The sequence below is a fragment of the Colossoma macropomum genome, unplaced genomic scaffold, assembly GCF_904425465.1.
Source record: "Colossoma macropomum unplaced genomic scaffold, Colossoma_macropomum, whole genome shotgun sequence".
Lineage (NCBI taxonomy): Eukaryota > Metazoa > Chordata > Actinopteri > Characiformes > Serrasalmidae > Colossoma > Colossoma macropomum.
In genome coordinates this window covers 7333182-7355283 of record NW_023494805.1, presented here as the reverse complement: position 1 = coordinate 7355283, position 22102 = coordinate 7333182, and the positions used below count along the sequence as shown (strand labels likewise).

The following is a 22102-nucleotide window of genomic DNA, read 5'->3' as shown; positions in this document are numbered from 1 at the left end:
TTTCTTCCAACAGCAGCGATATCTTGACTAGCTTTAAGATTAGTTCACTTGCCCAGATATAATTTTTTGCATTGTGGTTCTCCGTCCTAGTCCTGGAGAACCCTGTCCTTTAGTGTTTTCCCTGCTGTTATACTCTTATTTCAACTGTAGAAGGGCTTGTTACACAGCTGATAATAAGATCAGGTGTGTTAGAGCAGGGGACACAAAGTATGCATAATGGGGGGCACCACCCAAGGACCAGAGTTGGGAACCAGTGCATTGCAGGTATACAGCCTCTGTAGTTCACCTGGTAGCGGGGATGGAGGGCCGACACTGGACCTGCCCTGCAGTTCAGGCAGCACGTTGGGGAATGGTATACTCAGAGAGCTTCCGCTGTGGGGGCTGGAGAAGCCGCTGGGTGCGGGAGAGGCGGAGCCTAGAGAACGCTCGCAGTCGGATGTCCTTCGTTTCTCGGGCAGTGGGGGCTGCTGGAACTGGAAGTTCAGACCGTCGGCCTCTGGTACTAAACTTGACGGCCCTGACGGAGGCGAGAAACCATCCGGCTCACTCAGCACTGGGCTGCGGCTCAGGGAGTACTGGGCCGCCCTGGTTCTCTGGATGCCCCGCGGGGAGCTGTGAGCGTTGGGGGCCGGGTGTGGGTGTGAGTGGGGATGGTGTGAGGGAGGTGAGTTCTGGCTGAAATCCACTGTGCCAGAGCGCTGGTTGTTGATGGAGAAGTGGCGACTTAACAGCGCCCCCTCTGAGCAGGAAGACTGGGATGAGCTAGAGAGATGAATATGTTTTAATGTACATTCATAACTTAAATAAAAAGCAAAACTATTCTTACAAATACTGCTTGTACCACAACTCCATAACTCCATTACTACTCCATAACTTTCTCATGAAGCTAAAAGTGTCCTTAGATTACTCAAGAGAAGAGATTCATCAACCCAGTCTATGTAAAAGGACTAAAGCCTAAATGCTAGTGTGTGCTAACCACTACATAGTGTATGTTAACTTATTAAATATTTAGGAATTGTCCTGGATGTCTGCTCTTAACCTGCCATCCAGCACACTTTAGCTATTTTACTGCTCTAATCGACCTGTTGACCCTTGTGTGGTGTTGATGTGTTTGTTACTCAGTGGTCTGGTGGACCCACCACATTATTGTTTTTTTTAAATCAATACAGCCTTAACAATTTATGTAAAAGTACCAGATGTTTAAAATAGCACAAGTAGGGTTCTCCTTTAGCAGCTGTAGCCAGTCAGCAGCCTGTCCTTGTTGTCCACCCTCACACACACACACATGCACACATATACAAACACATACACACACACACACGTGCACACTAATAGCAGGCCATGTAGGAGGAGAACAGAGTGAAGAGACACAGCACCTCCACACTTTAATCCCCCATGGGTTCACCCCAACACCCCATGTGTAATATGAATGTGTGGGGGGTGAACAGTGTGAAGTCATTGAAAATGTGTTATTTTATATGTTCTTCTCAGAAAATGAGCAAAGGCCAAAAAATCTGAGGTTGAAATAATAATAAATCACATTTTTTGGTAAACATTGAAAATGGGTTCCACAGACCTGAACACCACACAAGGGTTAAACTTGGCAATTTAACCAAGTGAATCGAGTGTGTTTGAGCAGGAGAATCACCAAAATGTGCTGAACTCCAACTTCCGTCAGAATTGAGTTGCCGTAGAAACTGAGGCACCAGAAAGGTGATGTTACCTGTCTGTGAGGGTGATCATTCCTCCTGTAGTAAGAGAGCGGGCGAAGGGTCTGTGGGAGGTGTTCACTATGCCTTCATCATGCCCCATAATATCTGCATAAGCTCTCATATCTGAAATCAAGACGACACACAAACATACTATTAAACTGTTTCTAATAAGAGAGAAAATGATCAATCAATCTTTCAGGCAATACACATACTTCTATATAATATATACATACTTTGTATTATATACTGCATACATAATGTATCCCATCACACACAAACAATTTGATTTTAAAATCATTCATTATACTTTCAGTCCATCCATTTAGTCCGATTATTTTGGGCTGGATCTTTTATTTGAATGTGCAGCAGATCCAAGCTTCCTTGCTAAAATCCTCCATTGCTTCACATAAACAATAGGTGTGCTGACAAAGCAACACCTACATTACATTGCTAGGTTGCCACATAGTAAGTCAGGCTTTGTAGGTTTGCAAGTACACTTATATAAATAGCAGGAGCCGATCTTCACCATGACAACTGGGCACTATGGCAACAGAACGCAAGGTCGCGGCCAAGCCTGGACAGATGAGAAGGTCACTTGCTACCTCCAAGTGAAAGATGTTATTCATTCTGTAGAGCTCTATGTTTTAGATCACCACTTTAGAGGTAGTAAAACTTTAGAACAAACAACAAAGAAGACTGAAAGTAACGAAAATGAACTTAAACGAAATAGACAAGTAATCTAAATGAACGAGACCACTGCTAAAAAGCTAAAAGCTAAAGTGAAAAGTACCCTAATGAAAGAGACAACAGCAAGCAACTTACACAAAAGCTCCAACTGCAAGTAACCTAAATAAAAAATCTACTGCAGGTAACTGACGATGCACTATAATGGTCGAAAGTATGTGGACACCTGACTATCACACCTACCTGAGTTTCTTGGGCATCCTATTTCAAAAACTATGGGCTTTGACCATTAATTCAGAGTTGCGCCCCCTATGCAGCTATAACAGCCTCCACTTATTTGAGGTTTTCTACAAGACTTTTGGGTTTTTTGTGAGGTCAGACACTGACGTTGGGCAAGAAGGTCTGGCTCGCAATCAACATTCCAGTTCATGCCAAAGGTGTTCAATGGGGTTGAGGCAGTTCGGAACTTTGTAGTATGTGATGCAACAACAAATTTTTATGTGTTATGCAATTCAGTTGCTCCTAGACGCCTCCTTTTTACAATAGCTCTTACAGTTGACTGGGGCAGATCTAGCTGGGCAGAAATTTCATGAACTGACTTGTGGCAAAGGTGGCATTCTATGATAGTGCTACGTTATAAATCACTAAGCTCTTCTGTATGATCCATTATACTGCCAGTGCTTGTCTATAGAGATAGCATGGCTATATGCTTGATTATATACACTTGTTAGCAATTGATGTGGCTGAAACACCTGTACTAAATAATTAGGATGAGTGTCCATATATTTTTGGCCAAACGATGCAGCTGCAAGTCTAAGCGACGAAGCCACATTGCTTCCATTGCACTTCACACTTGACATTGGTCAACACCATGCAAATTAAATTGTAATAATTAACCAGGTGATGGACGCCAAATACAGCAAGGTTCATTGGTCAGGATTGCACTGTCATTTATTGCTTTTTCAAACAGGGCATTGCTATAGCATATTGTCAACACCATTTAACGCTGCAAGATCCCCCCTGAAGGACTGAGACCATCCGCACACCTAGATAGCTCCACCTGCAAACTAACTCACCTAGTCCAGATGCTTCCCAGGACCCTGATTAACTGGATTGAGTGGGTTGGATTCAGTTTGGAATTACAACAACCTTTATTGGTCCTTGGGGAATTAGCTCTCCAGGGTCAGGGGTGGATCTACCAGCTTTGGAACGTTCTCACAGCTAATCAAACACAAACCAAATCAAAGTAGCATGGACAGGTCAATGGAGAGACCTGCTCAAGTGTGAATGCCTTCTTCTACTGTGCTGGCCCTTTGTCTATTGTTCAGTTAGGCTGTTTCCTCCCATTTAGAGGCCCTTTGTCATAGGTCAGTAAGCACATATGTTCGGCCCTCTGTGTACAAAGGCTTGACATTTCAATACAGCCACTCCTCCACAGTCTGGTGTTGTCTGGCCAGCAGAAAGACTGGCTGTTTTCTTGCCCTTAACATTGTACATGAACAATGGACTAAAAGTAGCTTGAAGTGGTCACGTTGTAAATTGCTAGTTGCTTTTTATTTGGTACTTATCTGAGTCATCAGTCAAGGAGAAAACCACTGGTCTTCGGACTCTGTGGTCTTCACTTAACCCCAACTTGCTGCTAAAGTGTCTCACTGGCAACGGCATCCAGTGAAAGGTGGAAACTTTCTGTGATCTTCACTCAGGGGGCTGACCATGACTCGATGTATTGGTTATTCTAAGTTAGGGAGTAATACTGTATGTCTAATGTCCATTCTTATGTTTTTATATTGCTTTTATTCACGTAGAGGCTTTGAACTGGACTTATGTGTTATGCAATGTGCTACATAAATAATACTGCCTTTAGGCCAGAGGACTGATGCTAGCAATTCATCCACTAAACCAAGCAAAAGCACAACATATTCATCAATATACATCAACTTCATTTTCCAATACAGGCTTAAATAAGCACTGCTGGTGTAACAGGCTTGGCATAAAAAAGTATTAGCATGAATGTTAGCAACAACAAGCTGTTTTGAATGAACACATATATGTGAATTAGACCAGGATTAGTCTGTTTAGTCTGTGGCTCTGCTCAATCAAATCTTCTCTCCATATTACTCATATGTTATTCATGCTAGCCAACTAAACCTCCCCATTACATGAGGCTTCCAGGCTAAGAAGGTGAAAGTTAGCCTGTGCTACCTCCTTCATACATGAAGCACCACCACATCCTTTCAAACTGATTGGACAGCCATGCGAGCTAGCTCTTTGCCCATCACCTGATGCTATTACACTGGGAGAAGTCTACTTCACGTCTACTGAAGTGCCACCACATCTTTTCTCGAACTGCTGCTAATGCAATTGGGCAGCTCAGCATGCTTGGAGGAGAACGCTAAGTGACAATTCGGTTAACCCGTTTAAACGGCCTGGACCCAAAGTTTTATTACACACTTCTATAACCCAAAAATTGGCCGACCAGTTTGCATTGAAGTCCCTGTAGTTACTGAATAATAAGCCTTAGTATGTAATAAGCTGGGGATTTTAAGGTGTTAAGTCAGCTAACAGATGCCTAAACTGGCTAGCATTACTCTGAATGATGAGGGGAGATGAATGGTCATCCACCCAGAGCAGAGATGAATGGTCATCCACCCAGAGGGGTGGAGAATTGTCATCCACCCAAAGGGAACAAGGCTAGTTATGCTCTTATGGACTCTTATGGATGGCTGTAGCATCACACTTACAGTCTACTGATCATAGATTAAGATTAAGAGACCCTTATTAGTCCCGCAACGGGGAAATTTCACCTCTGCATTTTAACCCATCCGTGCAGTGAAACACCACATACACACTAGTGAACACACACACTAGGGGGCAGTGAGCACACTTGCCCAGAGCCGTGGGCAGCCCTATCCACAGCGCCCAGAGAGCAGTTGGGGGTTAGGTGCCTTGATCAAAGGCAACTCAGTCACGTACTGTCGGCTTAGAGGATCGAACCGGCAACCTTCCGGCCACAAGGCTGGTTCCCTGACCTCCAGCCCTCCATCCTGATTTTCCAAGTTGTACCACAATGTTAAGTTTGACTAGAATATGACTACATAGTACGCTTTGACTAGAATAGTTGCCTTATTCCATACTGTGATTAAAGCTGCTGTATCTGACTTACCATGCTCTGTCCTGTAGGCCCCGAATAGCGGCATGCTGGGAATCGGAGTTTGCGCGAAATGCGAAAGGTCCGGCATGTTCTTCACTGTGGAGAGAGGGATGAAGATAAACATGTTTGGTGTCTCTAACACAAACTGAGCACTCAGCTGGTGAAAGCGGGCAGAAGGATCATATATGAGACTGAGGGTGCTGGGGCATGTTGGAGCGAGTGTGGAGACACCGCCTCCGCACGCCTCCGTTTTTGGGAAACGGCACAGGCGTTTCATTTAGTCACTTTCTTCTAGTAAATCACAATTGCACAGACGGAAAATGGGAGGAGTCTCAAGTGTCTGTTGGTAAATAACGGCAAATTACATCCACTCCATTCAAGACTGCTGTGAATAAGAGGAATTAACTATTACGTTTTTGAGCATTTGGTTTTACGGTACAGTATCGTATAAATGAGGACTAAATGGGTGGACAGTAACCAATTATATCACACTTCCCTCACCCCCTACTCTACACTCCACTTCAGTTTGGTAGACAAAAAGAACATATCGGAATAAAACCTCATATCTCCAAAATAGTGCAAGTTGTTTTGAAGGAAAAAACCCTCCTTGACTTCGAAGGGACATTAATGTAAAAAGATTATATTCCCAGTAATTTTGGTCCATTTTCGTTGGTCTGCTCATCAAGAAATTTTGAAACAGTGTAAAGGGCAGCTGGCATCTTCAAATCCTTGGCAAAAATGAAAAAACAACAAAACTGGAGAAACAAGATTCTGTTCCAACAGCAGCGATATTAAAACTAAAGAGTGAAGACACTTTGAGAAACTAAGCAGTGACAGAATTCTCAGATGTCATGCTAGACTAGCTTGGTCACATGCAATATTCTGTCTGTCTGTCTGTCTGTCTGTCTGTCTATCTATCTATCTATCTATCTATCTATCTATCTATCTATCTATCTGTCTGCCTGCCTACCTACCAAAATTCCATGGAATGCTTTTCCTCAGTTTTGGAGCTATATATATATATATATCGGTGTCATTTATTTGATATATTTTTCATCTTTTTTTTGTATATTTCATCGTCATTTTATTGTTTTGGTTTGTAATTTTTTTGTTTTAAAGTTAACAAAATTTTTATTTGTCTTAGCTGTTCTTTGCTATGCTTTTACTATCACAAATTTATATTTACTCTTTTTTTAATCCCTTGTTTTTTTGTATAATACTTCACTGTTAGAAAAAAAGGTTCTGCGCAGGTAAATCTTTTGTTCATCAAGGTACAAACAATGTAAATGTTCCCTCAAAGGTACAACAGTGGTTTTAAGGTCCAATTATCCACCTTAAAAGTTCATATTTATACCTTTTGATAACCAAATGTTTTAAAACAGAGCAATAAAATAAAAGTCCTGGAGATGAGTCGGGGTGTGTGGAGTCAGTACAACTTAGAAAATATAACTTCAGTGGATTATGGTACAGTTATGTTCCCTGACTAAAGGTACTGAGATGTACCCTTGAGGGTCCCACCCCAGTGACAAGAGGGGAACTGCCCCAGTGACAGTTTAGTACCTTTATTTATTTTTTTTGAGAGTGTTGGCTACATTGTAAATGAAGGTCAACCTCAATGTATTCCAAGGTTAAATAAAATAAAGGTTGATTGAATAATAAGCCTAAAGATGTAAGCCTGGGAACCAGGTGTGTTAAATGATAAAATGGTTTCAGGGATGGACATTATTATGTTAAGAAGCACCATAATTAGCTGAAAGAGAAAATCTGTTTTGCTAAGTTTTGAGAGTACAGAAGTTGCCTTCTTCCAAAATGAATAGAACTCTGGACATTCCCCAGCCATGTGTTTCAAAGAACCAGGTGTTTCCAGAGAGCATAACTCACAGTTAGCACTTGGTGCCTGCTTAGTATGTCACTGTGAAATTGGGGTCCACTATTGCCTACGACAGAGCCTAGCATGAATAAGTTGGTGGTTGGGATTTTCAAAGTATTAAACGCATTAAAAAAGCATTTCAATGCATTAAAAAATCTCTCCCAATCAGGAGGTTCTGCCTCAGTTTACAGATCTTTTGTTTTTTGTATGTACAGTCAGATGCAAAGGTTTGGGCACAACTTCCACACATTATAATGCACAGTTACTGTTTATTTACTGTATTTAACAAACTAACTTTTCTTTTTACTAATCCTTCAGAAAACTATAACTCATAGAAAGAAGCATGTTACTGTTATGTAACTGAGCCAAAGCACAACATTTTTTGTAATCACAATAAACTGTCTGGACATGTAAGTAATTATGGTAACTCCAGTCATAACTCATCTGGCTGAGTTTCGTTATGAGTGCGTATGTCTTACCATAAGGCGTGGGGGGCGAGACGGGGAAGGCAGGTGTGGGAGGAGTGATGTCACTGCCTGTGTCCACTCCTGAGTCCAGCCCGGCACCGGGGCCTCTGTACTCCACACTGTCCGCTCTGTACAGAGGAGGACGCTACAACACAAGGCAAATTTTGTTACAGCTCTCCTCCTAAAACTCAGAGGTTTGACCTGTGTTTAACGCAAGTACTTCAAAAAATTCAAAGCTGAACTCCTCAAACTGTGGGCTTATTAGTCAGTGCTTAATCTCGACATTAATCTTAATCTTGAGATTTATTATCCAGTAACTACCATCAATTAGTTGACAGTTATTTGGTGCATTATCACCATTATCACTATACACTGAATCGTCTGTCTAAAGCATCTTAGTCAAATTAAATGAGCTCAGAGAAACTGAAGTGTGGATTCATATAGAGGGCCTTAAAGTTTAAGAGGTCATTCACAAATTATAGCTCTTTTGTTTATTTCTTTACCCAATTTTTCATCCTTACTCACTGGACACATTTACATTTATGGCATTTGGCAGACGCTCTTATCCAGAGTGACTTACAATTTGATAATTTTTACACAGGTAGACAAAGGCAGTGTTAGGGGTCTTGTCCAAGGACTCTTATTGGTATAGTGTAGGGTGCTTACCCAAGTAGGGGATTGAATCCCACTCATTAAGTCTCGCATCACATCATGCTACCAAGATAAGAAGAATAAAGCTCCTTTTTTCACATCATCTTTTTGAAACACTACCAGACTTGTTTATTTGTCAAATATTTGAATATATATCCCATTTTTCTAGATGCATAACTACACTAAACATCACATTCAGTGAACATCAAGCATCCTCAAAAGCTCATGCTGTTCTAAACCAGAGATTCTCAACCTGCGATTCACGAGATGGTTGTTGAAAAAAAGGCAAATAGGCCTATTCTGAAATGTTTTTAGGAATTAATTTTCCATAAAAACACCGGTGACATCATGTGCAATTAGCTAACTCCACTGCTCCACTACCTTTATATTAACTTTACATGATTACTAGCTTACTATGCTGCAAAAACCTCCAGTGTAGGCCTGTAAGAAAAGGCCTGCCATCTGCAGGAGGCCAAATAGCTCACATGAGAACGTATATCTGCCTATTAGCGTTATTCAGCTTATGAAGTAGACATGTCACTTCTAAAGAGCAAATATTCATACATTTAAGTGACTGTTTGCAAAATTCAATGAGAATCCCGTCTCCCTTAGCTGTTGTGGCTACGTCCGTCAAGCAAAGGTTTCATATCTAATAAGGAGGAGGTTTTCGCGACGGAAGTTGCCCCTTCAGATGATTTAATGCTTAAGCTAACAGTGGACATTAGAAGCTGAGGACTCCTTTTTTCAGCAAACTTTAATGAAACAATACAAAGAACTACATGTATGAGTGCATAATAGTTTTATATACTATAATACTTTATACACCCAATTTGAAAATACTTTAAAAGGTTTAACAACTACACTGACCCAGATAAAGCTTAGCTAACGAGTCCGTATAAGACTGTTGATAGTTTTGACACAGAGCTGTGGATTTTAGCCAAAAGTGTTTTCAGTTTCGGGAATGAAATAAAATCATCACCACCATCCAGATGATCAGATTAGCATGAGGCATTATACATTTCTCAGAAACACCTTTACTTCTCTTAGTCTAGTAATTCTGAGTAATTTGCTGTCAAGGCCGAACTGCGGGTTTGTTATGAGTTTTCTTTTCCTGAAAGAGGAAGGAGCGTTTATAGACAACTGTGATTGGCTGAGAGGCATCAAACAGAATTTTGCAAATGGTCAGTTATAACAGGACCCTAATAAAACTACTTCTAAAGGCAATGAAGCTGCATTTTTGTTTCTTATTTTTCTTCTGCTGGGTTATATAATTAAATTCATAATAAATCACTGTCGTTTTGTTTATCTTTAAGTATTAATATCATGACCTTCCTTGTATTTGGTAGCGGTTGCGATTGATGATGTAACGTAACTGTCAGGAGTATAGGCTACTGGGAGCCACAGCAGAGGCTTTTAATATTCAAATAGACATTTTTTTTTTCTTTGAATTGGCTGAATATTTGAACGTCTAATTTTTTAGCCCTTTCAGACAGCACAACATGCCAGAAGGAGAACACTAACGGTTAATTCTGTTAAGTCAGCTAACAGACGCCTGCGTTGTGCTGAGTGCTGGAGAGGACAGTTATGCTCTCTCTGACTCTCGGTCCAGATGGCTGTGGCATCACAGAGAGACTGTGAGCTCCTAACCAAATAGCGACAGTGTTGAGACAGTTGTGTTGCTCAGGTGCCCAAACTACAGCTCTTTTTTATTACCTGTACTGGAGGAATGCTGTGAGTGTATGTCAGTCTGTCCCCAAACTCCTGCTCCACTTGCCAGGCTGCTCGTCCACTCAGTGCCGGGTGGTCACTCACTTCACTGCCTTGCCGGCTCAGAGAGCGCAAACTCTCCCCTGTAGGTGGGACAGCTGATCACACAGACAAACACAGAGGATGTTACTGAACTGTATGCAGTTATTCACATTATTTACAGTTAAAGTCTGAGGTCTTTTATGTTGATCTGTCTTAAACTTTAAATTTACTCACTTTTTTAGTACATTTTTTTCAGTAGCGCTGATAGGAACCAGGGGTCGCAATGTCACCAACACAAACAGACATTTTATTTATTGTCGAAATGACCAGTGAATCTACATGTGTTTTCTGTGTTTTATATGATGGGGAAAAACTGTCCTCCGATTATGATAGTGGTAAACCTGACAAAATAAGTTTGCTTTTGGGGACTTTTTTGCCCCACAGTGCTCTGAATGTACCCCTGTATTTAAAAAAATACATTTTAGGCCAAAATCTTATGTGTGGACTACTGTAAATGTCTAAGACATGAGGCAGTGTATTAATTATCATTTTGTGCAGTAACTTTCAGTGAAAATTGCAATAACTTTCTGTCAAAATAAACACTTCATGCAATAACTTTCTGTGTAGCTTTTTAGACCCTTCAGACGTCCAGTTCCTATCACCACCACTGTGAACCATTCTGACTCTATACGTTTCTCTAGAACAGAGCATTTCACACCAAACCACTCTGAATGGCTTTGTTTACAACTTAAACTTTTTAATTATGCAGAAATTTAGAAAAATCTGAAAAAAAAACAAAAGTGGCTATTTGGAAGAATCCAATAGTTTGTTGACCATGTCACTTTTTTCTACTTTCATACTTTTGTTTACTGTAGACATTGTTCTGTAAATACTTTAAAATTAGGTCGTACAACATAATAATTGTGAAAGAAAATCAAATAAGTGATCAAAAATTTGACCAGTTGTCTACGGCCAAACCTTTGTTACAGTGTCGTGAATTTGATTTGATGGACTTTATTGCAATACTGAACCTAAACTGCTACAGCTTTCAAGCATTTATGACATAAAGAAGATGCACATTTCAGAAAGACGGAAGGAAAAGAGGCAAATCAGACTGAGGATTACAGCTAGGTGGTCAGCCAGGGCATGCAAGAGAAAGGCCAAACATATTTGAAGTAGCAGAGATGCACATACAAAGCATAGACAACCAACAGAGCATCCAGTAAACAGTATCACCATGCTAACTAACACAATACCGGGACTTTCATGTAGTTATCAACCAATTCCCTCGCATGAAAGTGATACATTTATAACAATTTACATCAACCTCCTCAACATTCGCTGCCATTTCCGCTTTCATTTTGCACACAGATGTTAATTCCAACTCACATGTAGGCGCTAAGCTGAAATTTGAATGGCTCTTTAGCCATTTGAAAAATGCCAGTAAAACGACACTTTCAGAGACCGGGCAAACGGTTTGCTCGGCCGTCTGGCCTTAGCGTGAAGTGTCAGTTAGCGCGGACGTGCTAATCTTAGCCACTCACAGAGGCGTCCCGCTATTTCTGCCTCTGGAATGTTAATATGTTGTAATGTGGGGCAAGATGGGACAATCACCATGTCAGGGCCTAGATTAGAGAACAGCTCACTGGAAGCAATTTGAATGGCTCGCCCCATTATCATCTCATAGAAGAGCTTTAATGAGTCGCACCTCTCTTAACGGCCCTTTCACTGGGGCTCAAAGTGCTTTTATTCAGAGGAGGTCACGATAAGAACAACATCACCCAGGGTAGCTGAAGCAATACACGCTCTTACTGTTATGATCTGGTGTTTATTTTTTGCTTTAATCCATAACATGAAGAGAAAAATGTGATCTGGGACTGTTGGGTCCCCATTTGTGTCCAATATACTGTATTTTATATGACGGGGAGCAGTTGGGGGTTAGGTGCCTTCGGGCACTTCAGTCACATACTGTCGGCTCAGGGGATCAAACCAGCACCCTTCCGGTCAAAAGGCTGGTCCCCTAACCTCCAGCCCGTGACTGCCCCCAACTATAAGCGAGCTTTCCGATCAGCAGCTGTGACCAAACAAACTATAATTAGCCAGAAACAAACAGAATACAATTCGGCAGACAAGATGAGGTCAGAGAGGTCTTACAGCCTGGACCTGCTATTGTACTACACTGGTACTACCCTGCAAATAATGTTATCTTGTCAAGTAATATTATCTTAAATCTAATCAATAAGTCTAATATTTCTCCTGTTGAGACTGGTGTGAGCTTAATTTAAGATTGTTTACCTTATTTCTAGACATTTTTACTTGTTTTAAGTGATTTTATTAAGTAAAATTACCTCACTATATTGGCAAATAATTGTACTTGTTATAAGAAGTGTGCCTGAAGCCATCATGATTATCTGCCACTATACTGAGATAATTTTCCTTAATAAAATCACTTAAAACAAGTAAATAATATTAGAAATAAGCGATATAATCCTATAATAAGTGCACAACCATCTCAAAATAAGAAATATTAGATAGATCGACTAGATTTAAAAGCATTTCACTTGACAAGATACTATTTTTTGCTGTGTACTTTTTGAGGCAGATGAAATCACCAGTATTAAAGCGCATTTCATACAAACTTCTTTGCTTTACTTGTTTCTTTAATTTGCAGATTCATTGTATAAAAGCAGTAGAACATTTCAGATTGTGTGTTATCGCAAGTAAAGTCACGACTGGGATGATTACTGATCTACCGTCACCAAATCTACTGCACTGTGACCGGATAACAGCTTTGTTCATTTTTCTCATCCAGCATTTTCTACTGATATTGGCCCAGTCCTGATACCTGGCATCAGATTGGTACCATCTCTAGTTAGTACACCAGTTATCTCAAATAAGATTAATATTTGATTTATTTGCTAAAAATTTAGTTGAACTCTAATGTAATTTAACATCTCTAGAAAAAGTCAATGACTCTTTTGTAAATCCTTGAGAATTCCATAAGCAAAATATGGACAATAAACATATTTGAATGAAACAGTAGGGCACATGTGGAATTCTTACATTTTTCAAAACTGCATAATTCATTCATTAAGATGTAAACAAAGTCATTCAGAGTGGTTTGGTGTGAAATGCACTGTTCTAAAGAAGACTCTAAGACTCATGTAGGTTCACCAGTGGTTTTAGAGAGTAAATAAAATGGCTATATTTGTGTTGTAGTCATGGTGACCCCTGGTTCCTATCAGCACCACTGTAAGGGAATCTGAATCAGCTAAGTTTCTCTACACTGAACCATTTCACATCAAACTATCAAACTACTCTGAACATCTCAACAACATAATTATGCAGTTTTTTTAGCAGTTTATAGAACTCCCCTTTAAGCTCTCCTGCCCTGTAGCCAGTGAAATGGCTCTATAGTACATTGAATTAAATTAGCTGTGACTCATATTAACCATACACTCACAATAAGAGGAGCCACCTGACTCATCAACAACTTCAAACCTCAAGGCACTTCCACTCATCTATTCTAAGACTGATATGTGAATCAGACATGGTTTACATAAACTTAAGAATCATTTTTGTCTGATTTTATATAAATAATGACTTAAGCAGAATAGATACATCTTATAAACTAGACTAGTTTTAAATATTCTGGGAACCAAAGCGTCTATTTAATAACTAATTCTGTAATTATCCATTTTTGTCAAGTTATCAGCCTCAAGATTTGACCACTTTTGCAATATGATGACTTCTGGATTGCTTTTAATGTTCTACAGCTTTCTCAGTCGAATTGTGCACAGCTCTGCTCATCATTCTGGATGCATATAATACTTCTAAATATGTTTTATAGCCTCCTATTGTCCTAATGTTTTGGAACCTGTGGGCTTTTTCCAGGATTAGTGCATTACAATCATTATCAGTCAACAAACTGGTTTTAGAGTATTGAAAACAATGATTCCAAGCTTCTCCATAGGTACATATTACATAACTGGATCAAGATAATCAACCGAATTAAGACTGTTTAAGGCTGTTTTTAAAAGTGCCTGAAATTTGCTGGCATGTTTGGGCTTCACATGGTGGTTCCAGGCATATTTTTTGTGTTTTCAGGGCACAGCGCTGTCTGTTGGCAGGTGGAGAATGTCAGCCCTAAGGCCACTGCTGTTCCTATCCTGGAAATTCCAGCCTCTCGCTCCTGCCTCTCCTCTCAACCAGCCAGTCAGGCTCCACCATCTAAATCCCGTCATTATACGGAGAATGAGTCAACGCTTGTTTGACTAAATGTGTAACTCATAACTCATAACTCCTTCAAGCTTTGGCTTGAAAACCACCACCAAGAAACGATCGTTAAGCTTCGCTCAGACAGTCTTATCTGATTTTTTTTTGTTTTTATTTGTCGGATTATTTTCTTGAAGTCTAAACAGCAAATCTGACTAGACCTGTCACACTGTGATCTGAAGCAGACCATACTGATGAAATCATTTCAGCCAGTGATCATATACTGGCACTGCACCTGAGTCCAATCAGATACAGACCCAGAGCAAGTCTGAGTATTTCACCTGTTGTCTAAGGCCCAGTCCCATTTCACCCCTCGCCCCTACCACTGAGCCCTTACCCCTCCGTTTTGCGTGTTCATGCCTAGGGGTAGGGTGTCCTGATTTTTGTTGAGATAGAGGGGTAGGGTGAAGAGTTGGGGCTACATGGCCCTCCAAACAGAGTTTTTCAGAAGCACAGTCCAAACAGAGTGATATGAGAAAAAAAGAAAAAACGGCAACGTAAGTTAAGTATTTCTCCATTAAAAAAAATTTGATAACCATCGTATTATCTTAGTTTGATGTTGGGTCAATGTATTATGGTAATTTTTTTCATTAAAAGATTAAATAATCGGTAGTAGTATGCTGATTTCTCTGTAGCTAGTTAGCAGAAATTCACGTGGAACTGAACAACTCAAACAAGAAGCTGGTGAATATCTGACTTCAGCTTCATATCGGTGGGCGATAATAAATAATTGCCCTCTTTGAAGGCATATGATGCCCTAAATGTAACTAAAGCCCGGCAGTGAGGTTGCTGAACCTTCCCCTCCTCTGCTCTCACTGCAGACTGGCAGGGTCGCCTACAGAGCAGCGCTAGTAGCTGTTAATGAAGTAATGTCCTTTTTATTTGAGGACCCCATTTCGTAAGGGGAGCCACTATCCCTTTTAACTCAGTTCCAAGAGGCAAGAAGACAGTCGAAAACAAGCGGTATGGATAAAAATAAGAAATGGGACTGAGCCTAAGTGTCTTAAATCTCAGACCATGACTGTCTATGTGAAGTCTCTGCTAGTAAGACCAGCATAGATTTTTAGAGCCTTTAGAGGTGTGGTATGCAAGGCTGCGCCCCAGCTTGTTGGGTTAAGGTGTGTGTTTACTGTGTGTTATTGTGCTGGGCCATGAAATTAGCTAGTGTGGGTTAAGTGTCTACGAGTGAAGTTACAAGGCTAGTGACCTTTCTTGTTATTCTGGCAGTATTTCAGTGACCTTTTCTGCCTCATTTCATAAAAAGAGAATTTCCTCAGTTTTGGATGCTGGTATGCTGGTCAACCAGTATGACAATGCTGGGTGACCAGCTAAACCAGCACTAGAGCAGCATTAACCAGCATGGACTATGCTGTTCTTTTCAGCAGGTGAGTTCAATCCATACATTATAGGAAAGCATTTTACTCTTAACCAACCAGCGCTCAAGTGTGCAGTCTCAACTGAGTTTTGATTCATATCAGAAAGTTTTTCTATTAGCAAATGCTCATTAATTTTTATTTCACATCAAAGGCATTCTTCTTAACTAGCATAGTGCTAAAAAGCGCAGTCTAGACATAGTCTTGATTCACAATAAACTTTTTTTTCTAATCTTAATCTTAATCTTTAATCTTAACTGCTAAAATATGCAGTCCAGGCTCTGTGTTGACTGTGTTTTCCTTAATTAGCACTAAAACAGGCTTTCTTCACTCAGTCTTGATTCAAATGAGAAAGAATCTCTCTCTTAGCTAGCGTTAGCTTTTACATGTGCAGTCCTAACTCAGTCCTGATTCAAATTTTTCTCTTAACTAACAGTGAAATGTGCAGTCTTGATGTATATAAGAAAGCATTTCTATCTTAACTAGCGCTTGTGCTAAAAACTGCAGTCTTGATTTATACAAGAAAGCATTTCTATCTTAACTAGCGCTTGTGCTCTAAACAGGAAGACCACTTGTATTCATTTCATGTTATGCTACAACTTGTACCTCCTAGCTAATGTCCTACCACAAAAACAGCTTTGGGTAGCTGCTCTTGTAAGGACTGCTGCCACCACCTACTCAGTCTGGTTCCTTCAGAATCAACCCTCTCCTCACAGTCACTTGAGAAATAGGCTCCAACATCCAGAGAAATGGGCAAAGGGCAAAAGATGAAAGCACATTTCCACCCCTGGAAGCATGAAAAGTGTGGGATTTGAGATTAATCTTTCAAGAAGCCTGCATAACTCGCTGTGGCGTTTATGTGTGGACAATCCGATTAGAATATTCAGTGCCTCCGACTGTCCGAGAACAAGGACATTCCTCAGATTCCACAGCAAAGTCTAGCTTTAAGGTGCATACCTGCATCACTGGGAGAGCCTCACAATGCCCTGCACCTACCCAGCTGTTCAAACAGTCAGTATTCAAAGCATTCATTTTGTAAACATGCCAGGATAATGCTACCTGATAATCAATTGACCAGCACAGTGTGCCAATACAAAAGAAACGTTTTGCTTTTGATCAATATCACTAACCCCCTGCTCAAAAGTTCCCGCTGGCTTCTCTCCTCCCTCCCTCTTTCTCTTTTCTTTGTGTCTTGGCTTCTCTCTTACTCTCTAAAGGTCTGGGGTGTACAGTAGAATCTGCGTCCCATTGCTTCAAAAGAATTCCCAGGACATTTTCTCCCCACTGTCTTCAAATCTCTCCTTTACACCCCCAGGGGATTAGATATGACCCCTCGCTCTGAATTTGATCCAAGCAACAAAGCGCCTGGATTATGGTTCTAACATGTCTACTCATCTTAGGGGAAATGGACACTGATTGGACCGTAATTTGCTGCGGGTTCAGTACATCGGAAAGACTTTCATCAAGTTCCTTATTGCGGAATTTTGACTGAAATGAATCCCAATGCCGAATGAAGCCGATTCCTACAGCCATCTAAAGCTCTACTAATGACAAAGTGATAAAATAAAGGTAGCAAAAAGGGTTCTTTGCACGATACAATTAGAAGAACCACTTTTGGTTCCTTAGACAAACTTTCAGCAGATTGTTCTACTGTAAATGAGATGTGTGAGTGTTAAGAACCTTATTTAAAGTTTTAAGTTTAAAGAACCACCACAGAAAGAAATCCCTTAAATTCTAGGTATAGATCCTTTACGTTATATGATAGTCCACCCACAGATCTCTTTTTAAAAACTGGTTCTTTAGGGCAGTGGGTCTCAAACTGGTCCTTAGGGCGTCCCAGATGGCCAATATTTTTTGCTCCAACCCAACTCGCAACATAGATATTGAGCAGAACCATGGTTCTGGAGATCTACCTTCTGGCAGAGTCCAGTTCCAAACATAACCTGCCTCACCTCCTCCAGCTAATTACATTCTTTAGAAGTTCTTGATTGGTGGGATCAGATGCATTGGTGTTGGGTAACTGGGGGCAGCATGTTAGCTACAGGATAGTAATAAACTCTGCAGGAAGGGGTCTTCAGGAGGAGGGTTGGTGACCACTGGTATAGTTAGAAAATCTGTCTGGGGGCCTTGGGGACCGGATTGAGAACCATGGTTTTGAAGAACCAGAAAAGTGGTCTTCTATAGAGGTTTTCAACCTGTTGGCTGTGGCCCAACAGTGGGCCATGGTGGTACAGCTAGGGGGTTGTTGGCGGTGATTTTTTAAGCCACAAAACTTCATTACAATTTATAGATATTTAACCAAACCAGTCTTTTCAAACATACCAAATATAATCGTTGTGATAATTATCTGCAAAAAGAAAACATGGAAAATACTGAACTATGTAGGCTGATTTTAGTAATTGGTCTGGCAAAATGCAGGAGCGAAGTAACCAACATAGTTATCCAGATATGTCAATGTAAAAGGTTCTTCATCTATCCACGGATAACTAAAGGAATTCTAGGATGTTTATTTCCTATTGGTGTAAATTTCATAAGCTACCTTTATTATTGTGTTAGGTTTGCTGGTTAAATCTTCTTGTGGCCCACAAAATCTATCGGGATCGATTGTCTGGTCCATGGCTCCATGCAAAAGGTTGGGAACTCCTATTCTACAGCACCCCTCAGAGAACCCTGTGTGGCACCCTTTTTAAGAGTGTAATGCAATATTATTCGTTAGCTGTTTTTTACTTCAAGTGAACACCTGTTGAGAATAAGGAGGCCACGCGTTTGACGAAACGCGAGGGATTAAAGATTACCCTCCATACAAGTTGATAAGATGTTTTCCTCCTCTAAATGTACCGTGCTGATCCAAGAAGCAGATACCTGAGTGAAGGCAAGTCTGAACACCTCCTAAACCCTTCCAAAATACCTGAGGTCCTGGCAGGAGCCCTGCATTTCCATTCTGCATTTCTTAGCAATGCTATTTGTCAGGCATAGCACAATGGTGTCAAACCTCATCTGTCAAGCATGAATCCATGGCTACAGAGGCCTTTCGCACGTCTCAGTGTCTTTATTCCATGTTCTGTCTTGCTTTTCAGCAAAGATTCGCTTTTTTATTTAATGCTACTAAAGTCCCATTGCTTAAAGAGAGACAAGCTGGTACAATGTGAGGGGTTTTAAAGGTCAGTGACAAACAATAAAATGCGCTGTATGTTTATTTGCCACTCTGTTGGTACAGAGTTAGTACTAAGATGGTCATAGAGCTAATTCGGTCTTTCCTGTTTGGGGATGTATGTAGGCCTATTGTCCACTTCTAAACATCTTTTTTCATGTCCACTCTTGTTTTTCACTAACAACTGATGCTTTTGCATTAAATTCAAGGCTATACCAAACCATGAAATTGCATGCAACAGGGACTGTACCTGTGCCCAAAGAAACAGCATACATTACTAGTGAAATACATACTCAAGCGAAATTTTCACATATTTTCCTAAATTCTTAAGAATATATTTTTGGGTTCCAGTTAATCTGACATTCCAGCTTCAGATTTTCATCCATCCCACCTTCACCACCAGAAGTGCCACCACCAAACCCACCACCAGAAAGACGGAACCACAAAGGACCTTTTTTTCAGAAGCTGTCCTCCTGAATTTTGACTTTTAAAAGCCTATTCTTGCCAGGTAGAAGAGGAAAAAATTGCCTGCATTCTTCCATTTTAGGCAGCAGTGTGTCAAAATAATGACTTATGACTTGAAATGTAATAATTCAATAATTCCACATAGTAGGTTGTAATTTCAGCTTAATAACTAAAATTCTTGACAAAATAAATTATTATGTGAATATAGTTAGTCAACAATTTAGAGATTTAGAGAAAACAATTTAGAGAAAATTAGAGATTTTGAGAAAATAAGTCACTTTTTCAAGATAGTGAGTCATTATTTAGAGATACAAAATCAATATTTCAAGATGATCAAGTCAACATTTTGGGATAATAAGTAATTATTTTGAGATATTAAGTCAATATTTTAAGTAAAAAGTAATTATTTTGAGATACTCAGTCAAAATGTCGAGCACAAAAATTCACTATTTCTATACTCACTATTACAAAATAACAGTCAATTTTTTCTGCTTGTACCTGGTTGGAATGGACCAAGGAAACAGTTTGAGATGTGAACCCAGAAGCCAAAACCTGACCAGACAGCTTTAGAAAAACTGCCCCAAAAGCTTTTCTCCATCTTACCTGGCTGTTGGCATCTGTTGTTCTCATTGAGTCGGAGGGTCATGCCGTTATTGCTATGGGCTGCAGTCGCTGGTCCTCCATTTCTCTTGACTGAGCTTGTCCGAGTTGGGATTGGCACGAAGGTAGGATCCAGGTCCAGGATGAGCTGGTTGAGCTGGTCAATTGAGTTGTCAATGTCCACCGTGAGCGAGTTAAACTCCTCGTCGTGACTTTTCTCGCTGACTTGACTCGGAGATACCTTCGGATTTGAAGTGCCACTACTACTCACTGCCTGATCGTTGTTAGTCACTTTGGGTAGAATCTCTTGCTTGTCCCCATGAAAGCTCTCTTCCACTCCACCTTCCTCAGGCAAGTAGGAGTAATGGGGGGCTGCTACCATCTGTTGCTGGCGGACCCAGGTCTGGGTGGAGTAGCTTCCCTGCCGAAACTGCAGAACCTTGGAACCCAAGCTGGAGGTGGTGGTGACAGGAAGGGACACGGTCCTCTTGGCAAGGCAACTCCTCCGTGCCTCGGCACAGGCTCGCTCGTATTCTTCCATGGTTGCTGGGGCATGATGCGGGGTGTCCTCGACCCCTCCAGGGCTGCAGAAACCATCAGACAGGAGTGAGTTTTGGCTGCTCTTGTGATATGAGGACGAAAGAGTCCCCAGACTGTCCACACTGCGCAAGTCGTGGCCTGACATCATGACTTCGTCGTCCAGGATGTCCGTCTCACGATCTTTGGGTCGGATGTTGCCATTCGCGTGCACCGTCTGGTGGTGGAGCGCTCCCTGAGAGGTCGAGCTTGGCTCCATACAGTCTTCCGTCTGTGGCTCATCTAGCCCAAAGCCGCTCAGCAGACGATTCAGCTCAACCTTTTCCTGCTGGCTCGGCCCAGTGGACCTACCGCCAGACACAGGGCCACGCTCTGTCCACAGGGAGGTGCTGGAGAGGCCTGAGTCACTGCTGGCTGAAAGACCGTGGTCACTGTGCTCAGGACTGGAAGTGACGGAGGTGGTGCGAGTGGATCTGCCGAGGGTGACGCTGCCGCCCTGGCTACGTTTAGGGGAGAATTTGTCCAGGGTTGTAACCTGGGGCTGCAAGGATGGAGCTGAGGGAGAGAAGAGATGGAGTGCTTCAAGAGGTCAGTTGGATCACACATGGTTAGAGACAGATAAAACAGAGGAAACCTTTCACTGATATACAATGGTGGGATACATTAACAGGATGTTCTTGGTGATATCAGAGCCACTTCTTATTTCTCCCATTATATCAAAAATATGAAACGCCAAAGGTCGCCGCAAGCGAATCCTCAGGGAATGGGGGTGAATGGAGCTAAATGGCTAAAAACAAGAAATGTAACATTTCTAACCATTTGTTCAGTAGCCCTCTTGTCATCAGGGTGGTACCATCAAGTGTACATCTCAGTACCTTTAGTCAGGGAACATAATTGTACCATAATCCATTGAAATTATATTTTCTAAGTTGTTTTGACTCCACACACCCCGTCTCGTCTCCAGACTTCTTATTTTATTGTTCTGTTTTAAAACATTCGGTTATGACAAGGTACAAATATGTACTTTTGTACTAGGAAAAACTTATAAGGTACACAATTGGACCTTAAATCCTCCTCACTACACATTCTCTGGAGACATCGTCCACACATACTAAAGACCAGCGATACAGATCAGCTTTCTTTGCAACCTTGCAGGAATAGGCACATGCTTCACTTACTCTTTCTTGTGCAAACAATCAAAACCAAACCCAAAACTGCACAGCCAGAGCTTTGGTATAATAAGTTTTATGGTCATGTATTGAATGTATTCAAACTCGACTAATCCACAACTTTTTCAGCCTAATCCACCCACCACAATCTTTGGCTTCTACTCAAACCACTGATGAAGAGGTACTCTGCTCTTATATGGCTGCATATTTCATCAATTTTCAGTGTACACTTGATTTGAAGGCTTCCT

General features: G+C 41.0%; 1 protein-coding gene across 1 annotated transcript in view; it reads right to left on the bottom strand.

The window, feature by feature from the left end:
* The window catches only part of LOC118825771 (tensin-3-like), an 89181-nt gene that overhangs the window by 9396 nt on the left and 57683 nt on the right, over positions 1-22102 (bottom strand). Inside the window, 6 exon segments of the mRNA XM_036596579.1 lie at positions 287-762; positions 1724-1835; positions 5560-5643; positions 7897-8029; positions 10249-10400; positions 20152-21240. Of these exon segments, the coding sequence (XP_036452472.1) occupies positions 287-762; positions 1724-1835; positions 5560-5643; positions 7897-8029; positions 10249-10400; positions 20152-21240 (2046 nt within the window).